The 15842-nt window shown below is 35.5% G+C and overlaps 1 protein-coding gene across 1 annotated transcript in view; it reads left to right on the top strand.

The window, feature by feature from the left end:
* Window positions 1-10344, top strand: part of LOC145681573 (uncharacterized) — a 69728-nt gene extending 59384 nt beyond the window's left edge. Inside the window, exons 6-7 of the mRNA XM_081753208.1 lie at window positions 2534-2695; window positions 10070-10344. Coding sequence (XP_081609334.1) covers window positions 2534-2695; window positions 10070-10073 — 166 coding nt within the window. The 3' untranslated portion in view covers window positions 10074-10344. The remainder of the gene's footprint in view (window positions 1-2533; window positions 2696-10069) is intronic.
* Window positions 10345-15842: the final 5498 nt, after the last annotated feature.

The raw sequence follows: 15842 nt of genomic DNA, 5'->3' as shown, positions 1-15842 counted from the left end.
GCTATTTACATTTTCACAATATACCTGCAATTATTTTTGCATTCGTATTTCCTTGTGTGGTGACAAAAGATTTTCAGAATTACTATAAACAATGTAGTTGTCGGAGAAAATAGAGGTCTGATGGTAAATGAAATTAAACTTAAATTGCTGGATACAAATTCAACGGCCTTAGTTAGTCTAAAGTCTAGATTTCTCTAAGGTCATTAACATTTCAAAAGTTTTTGAAATTTTATGTTTAATTTTTTTTTATAATTGAATCGCTTTTGTGAAACGACACATGTCAGCAAAAACAAGTATTGAGAAAAATAACAAAAACTATACTACAAGCTTTAATTTATCCTAAAACATCTATTTATTATTAATATACTAAGCTTAGGCAGCAGCTTGACAAGTACAGTTATCTCACAAAATGTGTGTCTACGCGTAGCAAACATCATAGCGTTGTTAAATTCATTGCTCCCAAAACTTTAAATGTTTTTTTTTGTTTGTTTTACAAAAAAAAAAGATTGAATTGTTTCAATTTTTGTTTGCGCAGCTTTATTTAAAATTCTCAATTTAAAAAATTGTGCTCTCATTAAAAGTTTTTTCAACTTTTTAATTAAATTTTCTATTGTAAAAAATTCTTGCATACATTTAAAAGATTTTAAATTATCACTTTAAAACTGAAATTTAAACATTTTTAAAGCTTCGAAAACTTTCATCTAAATTTTATGAGCATTGTGTGTTAAAACTCTCCACAGCAACAGGAATTCATAGCACTTCTCATATTGCATGCAGATGACAATACAGTGTTCATAATTGATTCGCCATTTGTCAGACTATCGACTGCTGTTACAATGTTTTCCCCTTGTTCTTTCTTTTTCTACGAATTCTAAACCGTCTAGCGAATCGACAGACTGCGTTGCTCGTTGTGACATTCCTACATGATATAATATTGCCCAATATTCGCAGTTTAGGAGGTGTTTATCCCCTTCATCCAACACGTTGGCCGATAAGAAAAAGACGTATGTCCTACTATTGATTCTTTCATTCACTGCAGGAGTTTCAAGCAAATCCGCATTGTGTGTTGCTACTTATGGCTTTGCTAAAATGTGACATATTGCCCTATGTTCGCTCTTTAAGGGAGTGTTTACCCCTTCATCCCCCCGTTGCCCAATATAAAAAGACACATATGTCCTATCCTACTTTGGATTCCTTTATTCACTCCAGAAGTTTGAAAACCTTGCTTGTAACATCTAAATGCCGGACCCAACGTTGCATCAACAAGCGCTTTAAATTCTATCCTATGCATTCTGTTGTAATGTTCCCTATACTGAGAAACCTATAAAGTTATTGATAAATATCGGAGAACTCTTTTAGTTCAGAAACAGATTCGGTCTCTTTGCAACAACTAAATCCACCTAGTGGTTGAAATAGTAAACAAGCAAAATGTTCCTCTTCAAATCCTCAGATAACAGGGTTCGCATTCCCCTTTTTCTATCCACTCATTGCCGGCGTTTCATTGCAGTATTCCATTATTATCTTGTAGTTTTGAATTCTACTTTCTTTAAACTATCTTAATTAAAGATTGCATCTTTGCTGACAATATTGTTTCCGTTTAATTTCTTTCTTATCTAATTAATCCAGATGTTTTGCGCGATATTATGTTTCCTTTTAACTACTAAAATTGAAGTAGATCCTTGCTTTATAAATCTAAAATGATTATATTGTAGGAACTTCGAGTGGTATCGGTATACAATTGAAGGCTACATTTCACTCACTTTACACTCAACTTACCATCTCCCGAATTAAATGGAACACTATAGTTTAATCATGTTTACAGTTGGACATGTTCATGTTGTAAACCTCAACGCAACAAGCTATTCTTTGGAAGCTAGTATTAGATGCTTGACGTGTGTAAATAATAGGTTGTTTATGTTTGAAATCCTTGAAATGAGAGAAAGCAAATCAGGAAGTGTTTAGCGCATCTAGGGTGTATTATTTCATACAGAAATGAGTCAAATCTGTTGAATTGAATTAAATTTCTTAAATAAAATTATAATATTTTAATATTTAGTTTTGAGTCAATTTAAAAATTATATGAAATATTCTGTTTTAAAGAAGCCAAAAAATTATTTAGAAAGAGTTGCGGATAAAATTTTAACAAGCGCTCAATGCTCTTGGGCTTGGGCTTGTTTCATTTCTTCAATTAACTCCATCAAAAAAAAAGTAAAATATTTTCTTCTCTTCATTACATTCTATAGAAACACTATTTTAAATCTTTTTAATCGGTTGTTATTTTCATTTTTACTATTTATTCCATATGTCGTCATCAATTCCTTCTCCCAACTGCCTTAATTCGAAAATACTACATGATTCCAATTTTGCAATTTTATTTTTTTGACAACCCTTTACACATTTCATATTTCGCCTGTGCCATAATTGAAGAGTGGGTGCTGACTTGTGTTCTATTTCTCGAAAAATTAATTTATTATAGAAGTTAATATGAAAATTTTACATGAGTAACATCTATAAATTGAATTTTGATTTGCAGGAGACATTCAACGGTGGACTTTGACTTTTCGGGAGCAACAGATCCGTATATTCCTTTCGATAAATGTCCATGTGATGTTAGAAAGTTGATTCGACTTATCTTTAAGTGGCGACCGGCTTTGCGACCATCATGCGAGGAGTTATTGCAAGATCCATACTTCAGGTATCAATATTTATTCTATCATGTGCTTCACTGGGGTGTTTGCTGTTATTGTAGACTATAGAAATGACAGAAAGGAGAAATCCTATTCAGATACTAGGTCTATCAAGAAAGAAATCTAATTTTCAATGGCGCTTGACGTTTCTGCAAATCATTCAGATTCATTTCCTTCAAAATAGTCCCCTTCATGATTAATGTCGTTCCCATCGCCTCTTTAACACACGCTTTGGTGGGAACGCACGTTCTGCAATAGACTGGAGGTCTCGTAGCTATTCTTTTTATCTCTTCTATACGTTGAAAACAATGACTTTTCAGGGCGAATTTCAACTTGCGGAATAGCAAGAAGTCTGCAGGGGCCAAATCAGGCACGTGGGGTGGTTGGAGTACAACAGTCGCATTGTTCTTCACCAAAAGCTCCCTAATGAGGAGCGCCGAGTGCCTATGAGATTTGCCATGATGCAGCACCAATAATCCATGTTTCCAAGCTTCCAGTCTCTTCTTCCTCATAACCTCCCTCAAATGCCTCACACTTCTAAGTAATGCTCCTTGTTGATGACTTTACCATGTGTCACATATTCATAATAACGTAAGTACCACAAAGTCAAAGAAAACAATAAGCATTACTTTCACGTTTGGGTGTGTTTGACATGTTGTTTTAAGTCAAGGTGAAAGAATCCCCACCTATTGGAATGACTGTGCCTTTGTTTCAACAACATAGGCACAGACTAGAGTCTCGTCACCCGTAATGATGTATTTGAAGAAGCTATCGCCTAAGTTTTCACAATTCGAAAGATCTTCGGATTCAATAGTTTCCACAGGTGTTTCTTTGTGTTCAGTGTTTGCAACTTTGAACATAATTCTGCAGGAACACGATGCAAGTTCAGTTATCAGCTAAGATCACATGACAGGGCCATTTAAAGATTTCTATTTCCTCAGTTATTTTGCGGACGATCAATCAAACAACGACTTTTCAGTACAACATAGCTCACTATATAAACGTTAACGTAATCACATGATGTTCGCGGTCGTCAAAGCTTTGCCTCGTCTTGGATGAATGCTCTTCCCACTTTGAAATGCTGTAAACACTCAAAACCATGCGCGCCAACTACGTGGGTGCTCCGAGGCTCCGGCACCCACACAAATAATCTTGTGGGTGCGGCGCACCCACAAGTTTTTAGTTTGGATCCGATTTTAAACCAGTTTCTCTTGCGTTTAAGTTAGCCGTGTTACCGACTGAGCTAGGTCAGCCTCAACTTATCCTTATAGTACCGGTATATTTACTTTATCACAGCACAGCCTTTTATGACAGTGTTCATAAAAGATTTTAACTAAAAATAAATCAATCAAATATCGAGATTACCGTGAAAGCATATAGGCTAACACGTCCCGCCATTCATATGCACCCACATAAATTTTGGAAAGTCGGAGCCGTTGATCATAACACTGAGTGCAGCTCGTACATTCTTCCACGTACTCATCCTACAACATTTTCACTGTTTTTGTGAATGTCTTTCCCAATTTGAAACAATATTTCAAGCCCACATATTACTCCTTCAAAATCTCCATTATCCTAATATCACAAAATCGCTACAAGTATGGAGTACAACTACATACTTGTCCCACAAAAATGGAAAAGTCAAGGACAGTTTCTTTGACCCTTTTTTGGGAGTTAGCTTTCTTTTTGAACAGATCTTTCAGAAAGGCCATATCGTCGCAAGCGAACCAGAGGAACGTAACTCCATTTTCGTAGGTTCACAGGCGAGAGGACAAAAATACTATTTTCTTAGAAAGATATGTTTTTAATTAGATGGTAATTGAGCTACATTACAACAGAGATTGACAAGGAGAACAGATGGTGTTACGTTCCATTTACACCAAGTGAGGCTTTCAAAATTATGTCCAAACATGAAGAAAACGAAAACCACATTTTTGGGGTTACGTTCCTCTGGTTCTCATGCTACTATATATATCGTGTTTTTAATTATTGAACGAAGTACTAATCTTGACACTTGATCGAATTCATCGCTGATTGACTGTGGGATATCACTTGACCTGACCTCGTAGTATGATTTCATACCGGAAACTCTTCTCTTTATTTTGACGCGATACCTTGGTCAATCATTCTCAAATTTCGGGAGACGTGTGTTGTACTACCTCTTTAATTTGGGAAATAACCAAAAATAAAAATTATGTATGGTAGTATAAGACTGGAGATGTATTGCTGAAAGTTTAGATGTCTCAACTCGTTCCCATGTTAAGGTTTTAAAAATGCCAAAATTCAAATTTTGGAGAGTTTTGAGCTACTTTGTTCTCTTTGACAAGGCTTTATTACGTTATCTGGTTATATGATTGGGTACATGAGTCCATTCTCTTTCATAAGATATGCTTCTCTCTCAAATTTTGGGGAGAATTTAGTGAGTGACCTCTTAAGTTTGGGAAATGTTAAAGAAATAAAATTTGCTTTTAATTTTCTGTGTCGTGAGTACACGCCTCTGTAAACTTGAAATCTACTTGTATGGGTAAAAAGTTGCCGAAAGATATATAGGCAATATGAATTGCTTTGTGATCGGTTTTTATCTTAATTAGTCTTCTTTGATGAAGCTATATAGAATCGTAGAGTCTTATGCATAGATGGTTGGGTCCATTCTATTTCATTAGACATAGGTCCCATGATGTACCCCTCTTAAATTTCGGGACTGTTTTGTTGACCCACTTTAAATTTTGGAAAATGTCAAAAACTAAAAAGTATCAATTGTCTTTTAGGGCTAAAGTATGTACTTCTATAAATATACATGGCCACGTTGTTTCATTAATGAATAGAACTTTTGTCAAACACATACATACCCAATACGTTTTACCGTAATTTACTACACTTTTAGTCTAATTTATCTTTATTTATTTGTTTATTTATATATTTACAAACATAATTCCGGATACAGCTCAATACCAATTTACACTGGAATATCTAACAAATCTAAGAGATGATAATATAATAATAATAATAGTAAATAACAACATCAAATAATAAAAAGAAAGCTTGACAATAAGTGACTAGAATTAATCCATTAAAATGACGTCGTAGTGCAGTTATATGCAGTTTCATATCTACGGGTGTATGTGATATTTCATTGTATAATTCAGGAAGCCTGTAGTAGAACAGAGAACGTTGATCTATTGACAGTCTACGTCATACAAAATGAAAAAGATGTATGTTACGAGTTTGTCTGAATGGAATTCGGAAATACAATTCTGAGAGTAACATTTCGGATCTGAATTGGCAATGCGTGAGTTTGTAGAGATATTTGAGATCACTGATTTTATGACGAGTGTCAGGTAGTTGAATACTTAGTGTTCGTAGCAATTCGTGCTTTGTCATTGCACGTGTGTGAGGTACTCTGAAACGTACTATTGCCAGGAAGAAGTTGTGATCTGAGTTTAGCCGGGATAGGTTTGTAGGAGCTTCCATTGTCCAGATAGGTGAACAATATTCCAATTTAAAAGAAATTATTGTCTTGTAGAACGTTGCTAAGGAAGACAGGTTCCTTATCTCTCTTAATCTGTACAAAAGTAATAGAAGACGTATCGATTGTTTAGTGATAGCGTTTATATAATATGTCCTGCAAAAGTTAGTTTTGTGTCAAAAGTAACTCCAAGATCTTTATGACTATTGACTCTCGAATGGGTGAACCATTTGTGTTGTATGAGATGTGTACAATGTTTTTCTTTAGGGAAAATGTTATGGATCTACTCTTATCGGGATTTACTTTTAAGAGCCATGTTTTAAACCAAGAGGAAAAATTATCTATTTCGTTTTGAAGTAGGTCAGAATCTTCTGTACTGTTGACTTCCCTGAAGATTTTACAGTCTTCTGCACATAACTAGACTCTACTGGAGGTTGAGCTGAAGCAATTAGCCAGGTCATCTATATGCAATATGAATAAGAGTGGACCAAGTACACTACCCTGTGCTACTCTGGATATTACAGGCAGCGGGGTAAAAATTTATCCCGGCAAGACGACTCTCTGGGTGCGATCTTGTACGTAGCTAGTCAATAAGGATAAGAGTGGCCCATGAATACCGAATCTATTGGAGATTTTGTAAATTATATAAGGGTGGTTAATGGAATCGAAGGCTTTAGGTAAATCGAAATAGATTGTGTCAAGTTGTGCATTGTTGGAGATACCATTTATGGCATGATTAAGCATGTTACTTAAGTTAGTAAGACAAGAGCTATTGGACACAAAACCATGTTGGGCTGTGTTAATATAGGGAGAGGTTTTGAGAAGTCTGTATTCGGGAATTTTCTCGCACAGGATGGATGTATATTTGAAAGAAGCCAAATATGCCTATAGGATGACACGTGATTTTTCGGTTCGGATTTATAGATGGAAGAGAGACGGGCTGTTTTCCAAGAAGAGGGAAAATATCCTTCTGTGAAACACCTGTTAAAAATAAGCGAAAGCGGAAAAAAGTAATAAACGCTGTGGAAAGCAGGAAGATCGAGCTTATATTAACAGTGCCTGAGGCTCTCTTGGGTGGAAGAGACAATGTAGTTTTATTACAACATGTGATCATATGGATGAATAAAGGAATCAATTCTCCTTCACAGGATATAAGTACATTGATGTCTGTCGCTTAAATTAAGGGACAGAGCACGTTTAGCTAATTCCTAAATTTGTATATTAGGAAATGTTCTCTCAAACCAAAACGTATATTTCTGTAAGTTTGGAAGGTCCATACTTTCCCCCTCCATATTGCCAAAAATTCAGATTTGGAAGGTTTATGAACTAATTTATAGTCTAAGAAGTGGTTTTATTGCAACTATTACTTGGATGGATATTGGGACTAATTTCTTTCGTAAAACACTGGTGTCGTGATGCACTCTCTTCCAAATGTGATAGAGCTACTTGGTCTACCTCTCAATTTTGTGAATTGTCAAAAAGTAAAAGTTAGTAATTGTACTACATAACTTAGGCTTATGTCTCAGTATATTTAAATAATCCATATTTCACCTTCAATAAGTGAAAAATTAGGTAAAGCAGATGAAATGGTTGTGTTATAATAAACTCATTACTTCGGAATTGTATTATAGCTTATGGTAGATTGAGCGTTAGGTCCCTAGAAGATAAAACAAGGGCTACATTCTGATGCGATGATACCTGGTCAATGTTACCACTTCCCAAAATTCGGGAACGAAATTTGGTAGATATATTTGGGATGTATTTTTATTAATTTTAAGCATCTTAGATGAAGTCTTATGTAGCCCATATGAGCATTCAAGTGTTACGACTGATCTCGTTCAAGGTAACCTCCCAAAAGCTTGAAATCAAATATGGTAAATATGATTTATAAGACACTTTCTCCAAATAATAATTATCTTAGGAGATGTATACCAGTTCTACAGGTAGGTCCTTGACTAAAGTTCTCAAAATTTAGAAACTAAACCAATTAATGATTTTGAAACACTGAGTAATAATAATAATACATTTATATAGTGTCATTGTATATTTACATATAAATGTATAGAAGGAAAATGTTCTGACGTCACATCCGCATATTTCTTGTCTTCAAAGCAAACATTATGACAGTGTTATGAGCCTAAATTGTTCATCTGAAAATTTGAAACGTGGAACAGAGCCTTGATACATCTTTATAATCTGATTTATGTGTCCTGACGTCATATCCACATGTTTTATGTCTTCAAATTAAAAGTTATAAATTTAGAACGTGAAATCTGACAGATAAAACTAATTATTGCTATTCTAAGTCTTTTCCCCAGTTACCTGGGTTTGGCATTTCGGATTGCTGTCCTCCATCTATCTTGTGCCATATCCATTGTGACACCACATTGCACCATATCGTCCTTCACACAATTTCTCCACTTCTTCTTTGGCCGGCCGTACGCTCGTTTCCCATTCGGTTGTACAGCACCCACTCCGTAACTTACATATTCCGAAAATCTTCTTAAATGCCCAAACAATCTTAGCCTACATTCTTACAGTTTTTCTACTACTGATCTCACTTTTACTGTTCCCCGATAACTTCCTTGTTAATTCTGTCCTTCCATGTCACTCCACACATTCACGACCGCATTTTCATCACCGCAAGTGCAACTTCTGTTCTTCTATCTTCTTCGTTGTCAAACATTCCGCTCTGTATAATACGGCAGGTCTCAGTATTGTCTTGTAAACTTTTCCTTTAGAGCGTATTGGTACGCTCCTCCTGTCACACAGTACTCCAGTTACTTCTCTCTATTTTGCCCAACCACTTCTATTTTTGCGTTTTACATCTTCTATTCCTCCATTTTCCTGCAGTATTGACCCCAAGTACTTGAATTTCTTAGTCATTACCACCCGTCCTTCATCCAGTCGTATTCTTGTATTTTCAAGTACTTTTCATAAAAGAACAATATAAATGTTGTCTTTATTAATTCTAAACACTTTGTTCTCCAATGCTTATCCTCACATATATAATTTCTCTTGCAGCACTGCATTGGTCTCACTCACTAGCATGATATCGCTCAGAAATAGCACATCCTAAGATGCAAACTCTTGAATATCCTTTTTAAGCTCGCTCATCTCAAGTGCAAAAGAATATGGGATAAGCCTAGATCCCTGATGAAGTTGCATTTTAAATGTGAACTCTTCTGTTATTCCTCACGCATTCCTCACCTGTTCTATCTATCATACACATCTTGAATTATACAGAAGTATTTCTTCGGAACGCACTTCCTCTTCAGTGCCCACCAAATAAGATTCCGTTGCAGTTTATCGTACGCTTCTTCTAAATCAATAATTAAAAGAAATTAATATAGTAAAATCGCAATTTCATACTTTGAGCCTTGCGGTTTGTAGACGTGGTTCATAGTCTGAAGAAATTGGTAAAAAGTTATATTTGCAGAAATATGATTGGTTGATCTCTGTTCAGACCTTGAATCTTAGGATTTGTAGTCAAGATCCACAGTATAGGTGATTAGTGGAAATAATTTTGATGAGATCTCCTTGGTTGATTGCACCGATTTTAATTATGTCGTCTCTTATTAACAATTTTATTGTTTATTAAACAAAACCTTAAAGAAAGTGCATACACTTAAATGTCAAAAGTCGTGGAATTGGGCTAGAGAACTATTTGACATCGCGATGGGGTACTTCTACACTAAGAAATAAAATCGTGTGTGGCATACGTAAAGATAGATAGATAGATAGATAGATAGATAGATAGATAGATAGATAGATAGATAAAATCGTGTAGATAGATAGATAGATATTACTCTTCAATATGACTACATTTTGTATAAAGATTTTGACGTAAATTAATTCACTCTTTTATATTTAAACTTCACCCTTTTATACTCAAAGTATTTTTGTTTCTTTATAGGTGATTTCATTAAAATCTACCACGGTTTGGAGGAAACAAGTTTAACTCAATAATCTAAATATTACACAAACACATTCTATATAAATGTAATGAGAACAGATTTTTTGAGAACGAAAGCAGTTTCACCGTTGGAGATGCGAATGTGCTGCAGAACTGTATACCGAAGAAATCGAAAAAGCTTAAAATGTCTAACATTTAGTAAATGATAATCATGTACCAAATAATTACGAATCTTAATTGTAAGATTCACATAAAATACTGTAAAAATAAAGAATTTTAACTAATGAAAACTTGTTAATTTCTCACAACACAGTTCAAGTAACTCAACATATTTCTTCATATACAAGAGCGAATTAAACTTTTACACACCTTCGTAAAATTAGCAATCTCACATCACTTTTGATACAATCAAATTCGTACATTTTTACAACATAACACACACAATCATATGGAATTTAACACTTGTTTGCAATTAATACTCCCTGTAAAATAGTTTGTTTTCTCAATCGGTTACGAATAAAACAAACTATATTTATAGAATTTTAAATACATTGTCCTGATTATCCATGGGCGGAGATTACTCTTATACGTATTTTTTTTTTTCAAATTATATAATATCTATGTGTATTCAGGAAAATGATTCTTATTTTATGATTCAAACTCCATGATATTAAACAAATACAGAAACTGAAATAGAACTTTCCATGTTACTGTGTTTCCTAATTGTGAATATTTACAGCACTATTCTAATACATATTATTGCCAAAGAAAACATAAATAAGTGATTTTCATTTTCTATGTTGATCCATGTGATGATTATCACAGATAAAATGTAGTTTCTTGTGTTTAAGCCAAAATAAGATGACCTTACTTTAATACGTATGCTCAAACATAATCAAATCGTATAAAAGGTAAAATATATAATCAGTTGCAGAATTTAAGGACAAAATGAAATGTTTGAAGAATTCTATAAAGGCTATGGGGAAATAATGCGTTCTCTGGTTCAAATTCTCGAACTCATAACCAGTAGAACAATTTGAAAAGTTCACTTTGGCATAACTATTTAAGATTTCAACGAAACGTTGGTATTAACCGCCCTTTCGATTAAATTTGGATTTCTAAAGTTACAGGATAGTCCAAAACCTACCTACCAGCACGGATGTAGAAACATGGACAGTTCACTCTAAGATGATTACATGTATAGGATGTGGCATTTACAACACAACATGTTCGATGTATTAGCCATCCGCAGCAATTATTTAACAAAATCATATTCCAAACCTGGACATCACAGTCATGAAAATGTTGACGGGGGAGGGGGCAGCAGAATTTTGCACACTTGATACATGTTTTTACCTTGTCCAAGATCTTAGTGTTTGTGTGGTAGGTATGGTTCTTACTCTTAAAAAAGAAATCTAACGGACTAAGATCAGGTGAATATGTGGACAGTCGACGATACAGCCATAGTATTTTGGATGATTCAGTGCTGTAACATTTTGTACCTACACACGCAAGTTTGAACACGCAAGTGTTTGTGCTACAGTTTGAAGATAACAATTGTGTTATGGAAACGTGCACCATCTTGCATAAATCAATGATTTGTGAGCACAGCCCCAAATAACGCATTTGAATGAGGAGAATGAACTCATTTCTCAAACATTTGGAAGTACAATTGGAAAGACACATTCAGCTCTAAAAACACAGGTGTCATAACCTCAACCGTGGACACAGAGCATAGGAAACAGTCATACAATCTGGTGAAGATTTGAAGTAATCGCAACATGTTGACTTTCTGACCGCTTCCTGGACTTTGCGAGGCTTCTTATGAATGTTTCATGGACTTTGGCAATGTTCTCTTGGCATCTTGATGTAGATGAAATCCCCCCGTGAAAATAATCATTCAGAAGAAAACCTGTCATAATTTGTACAGTCGATTTGTTGTTGTGTCTTTGTCTGGGTCAAATTCCACTCTAAATGCCACTTGGAATGCTCGTTCCACTCATTCGACTCGCTGGGCCATCCGAATGTATTCTTCGATTATGAATATAAATTACTCAGTTTCGTAAGCGGCCAATTTTTTTATCTCTACGAAAATGAAACAAAAGCACGGTTAACAGATACTTTGTTTTCACGAATAAATCATACAAGTTTGGTACAGTTATACTTATTATTTTCTGAAATAGTGACACTTAATAGGAGGGTTTTGAGAAACAATGTACTATCAGCGTGTAATTATTTAAATAGTTCAGTGTAGCTATAACAAATAAAATTGAAATTAACGAAGAATCTGAAAAGTAGATTGATGACGATAATGCATTTTATTACTCAGAACAAAAACTGCAATAATCCCATCTGATACCGAGGAAACTAAAATTGTGAATCTATAAAAGGATAATATTGCTCGTAGTAGAGTACTCTTTGGAAACTCTACTACAGATATTCGTGTCTACTATGGATACTTCTAACGGTTTTCGAAAACAAAATCTTAGGAAATGTCTGTGTACTCAAAAGGGACAAACTGGTGAATGAAAAAAATACATAACACGGAACTCGTTATATGATACAATAGTTCTTCAATCATGATGCTTGAAATGATGGTATCACACAAGATGATTACAGTCCTTGCTGTAAACCACCTGAATGGAGTCACGTCGGAAAGTGTAAGAAAAATGAGAATGTAACAATCTTTGCACTGTAGAGTGTACAAACCCGACTAGTTTGAATTCGCAAATCATATGTGCATATTTATTTATGCGGAAACGAACTACCGAGCTCCCTAAGCCAAAGAGTTAGTTTCTATCAGCCTATAAATTATTTATAGAATATAACATGACTTATTTTCTGTTAAGTATGAAAATAGTTGCTTCATACACTATACTACATAATTTATTTGCTGATTTATCAGGTACCTAAAAGGTATTAAGCATTTGGATGTCAAAATTGAGAAAATACGTATTGTCATTTGAAAACAACATCATGAAACCACATATACACCGTTTTGTTGGATGACCTTCTGCCATTTTTCGGGCAACACCATGATCCCGTCGCAAAATAACTTTTGTAGATTTGGTTAAAACCTTGTGACACGTGATCTTTACAGCACTCTTTTGAAGCGCATTAAGTTAACAGCATTCAAAGAGTTCTGCAGGGACTGACACTTTTATAGGGTAATGGTGCCATGTCCGGGATATACAGTGGAGCATTAAAACCTCACAGACAACTTCTCTCCATATCTGACGGGTCGTTAAAAATGTATGCAATCTGGTCTGTCAACGTGGCATATGACACTTTCCTATCGACCAGTTCCAGTCGTTCTCTTTGACTTGCTAGCTAAGCTCGTAGTAATTGTCAACACTACAGCTTCAACAGTGGCGTATTTTGTGGCCTACCGGACCTACAGGCGGTAGCCTTAGAATATTACAAAATAAATTTAATATAATATAAACTAATTTATATTGATCATTTTATACTTGCTACCTTCTTTCAATGTTAAAAGTTTCTGCGAAATGTATGAATTTAGAAAAGTCCATGAATTTTTCCCACATTCTGTCTCGCTTTCTTAGGAGATTTTCAATCTGGCAACGCAGCAGGAAACCACCTGTAGTTATTCAACTACAAGAAGAATCGTGTAGTTATGAGTGCATTCCCCTTCCCTCCACCTTTGCCCGCACCGTACGAACGGGCTAAAAGGTAAAACCAGTTTCCTCTAGAGTAATTGGTTTCTTGGGCGTGAGTGAAGGTAAAGGAAAGTTATGCGAGAGGGACAATGCATTTTGTGGATCTCAGGGAATTGTCTCGGACATCTTGAGCCTCGTTCCGTAGCAGTTTGCGTCAACGCAATGCAAATTTTGTGTTTTGCATTATTTTGCGAAGTTGGCATAATTATAATTACTCGTTTCATAATTTGCGTTACGTTGCAAAGGCTCTTATAGACTGAGGCTCCTTTGTTTATCGCCTATTTCAGCGTTCTTTATAACTCGCAGACATTGGTGCACGCACAGAGCTCCACGGGTCCGAATCTCCTCGATAGGACCCGTGTCTCAATATTTTCGAAAATTTCTGCTTTAAGGAGTGGGATATCTTTTGCGCACATGAAAATGACTTCAACAATATTTTCCTGCAAACTACTCCTAACTGAACCGATTTTGATTATTTTTAACACATAAATGTGTGGACTAACTTAGATTTTGGTACATTTTCAGCAAGAGAGGAGAAGGACTAAAGTGGTGACATGTAAAAATAATCGAAACCAACTGATATTACTGCCCAACCCATTGTTTTTGATGCTGTTGAGATTATTAGTTACACTCCCGACGTCGTTGAAATAAAAGTTCATCCCCAACCGTATCGGCTAGGCTATGAGGTGGGTGACATCTAAAACTAATAGAAAACGTTCGATATTACAGTCCAATCCATGACATGTACAGCAGCGTTGTAGGTTACGTTTAAGTCAAAATTCATCCCTCATGCGTATCCTAAGGAATCAAAAACTTTTACATTAACTTACTCTTTCCATGGGAAGAACTAGCATTTCAGTTAACGTCTACATATAAAAAAGGAAGTTATGAATGAGTTAATAAGTGACTAACTTATTGACTGAACAACGCCCAGACCAAATCGCTTATGCTAGAAACTTAGAAAGGCAGGGGAAAAGATTTGTAAAAAAAAAAAAAAATGCAACTTGAGCATGTAAGTTTATTGTTAAACGTCGAAGTCTTTTGTTCCAAAATAAATGTGCAGGGGAGGACGCCGAGGTTTCTCCTGGAGTGATTCGTGCCACTTAGACGTTATGTTGATTCCCTGCGCTGTTATAGGGCCCACACACGGTCCACGGTTTGCGCAAAAGACTGTTTGTGCAAACAGTTTGACCGTGTGTGGCGCTGTATGAACTGTTTGCGCAAACGTTTGTGCAAACCTTTTCCACATCGAACTCGTTCGAAAATTGTTTACACGAACATGATGTTTGCGCAAATACGTGGACCGTGTATGGGCATGTTTGTGCAAACACGAGCTTTATTTCCGAGTAGGAAGCCTAGTGTACAGACGCTTATTTCTTGCGCTATGGCGTCAATGAATAGGAATCAAGAATTCTGGCGAGAATTTATTGACCTTTATCGAAATTTACCTGAACTGTGGAAGGTAAAGAGTGAAGATTATAAAAACAGGAATTTGAAAAATGCGGCATATGAGAAGTTAGTGAATAAAATGAAGGAAATAGATCAAACGACGGATAGAGAGTGAGTGAAGAATAAAATCAATTCACTTCGTTCTGCATACCGAAGAGAACTAATGAAGAGCAAGTACTATCTGGAAGTGGAACAGATAACGTGTATGTACCCTCGTTGTGGTATTTTTCCCATATGGACTTTCTGAGGGACTAGGAAATGCAATTATCCGGTATTTCGACCTTGGATGAAATATTGATGTGGAAGAAACACTAGTAAGTATAGTTTTATATTTTTGACCACACATGTTTTCATTTAATATAAGTAGTGGTAAATTTGTGCATATGTTATGATAGGTACGTATTTTCATTTGTGACCTTGTTCTCAACCAAAAAAAAAAAAAATGGACATAGGCTTCATTCTTCACACCGCACCATTTCAAACGTGCCTGTTGGTAACAACAGTCGTTGTGCTGCTAACTTCAATAGTTTCTGGAGTTCGCGCCTTCGCGGCCGTCCGTGCGGCCGAAGGGGGTGGGATCAACACCGAAGCGCGGGAGTTCCAGCAATGACATGATTGATAATTCCACATACAAGGTTTTCTGCTAG

Source organism: Thermobia domestica, chromosome 3 (assembly GCF_964235325.1).
Source record: "Thermobia domestica chromosome 3, izTheDome1.hap1.1, whole genome shotgun sequence".
Classification (NCBI taxonomy): Eukaryota; Metazoa; Arthropoda; class Insecta; order Zygentoma; family Lepismatidae; genus Thermobia; species Thermobia domestica.
This window is presented reverse-complemented; position numbering and strand designations above follow the sequence as displayed.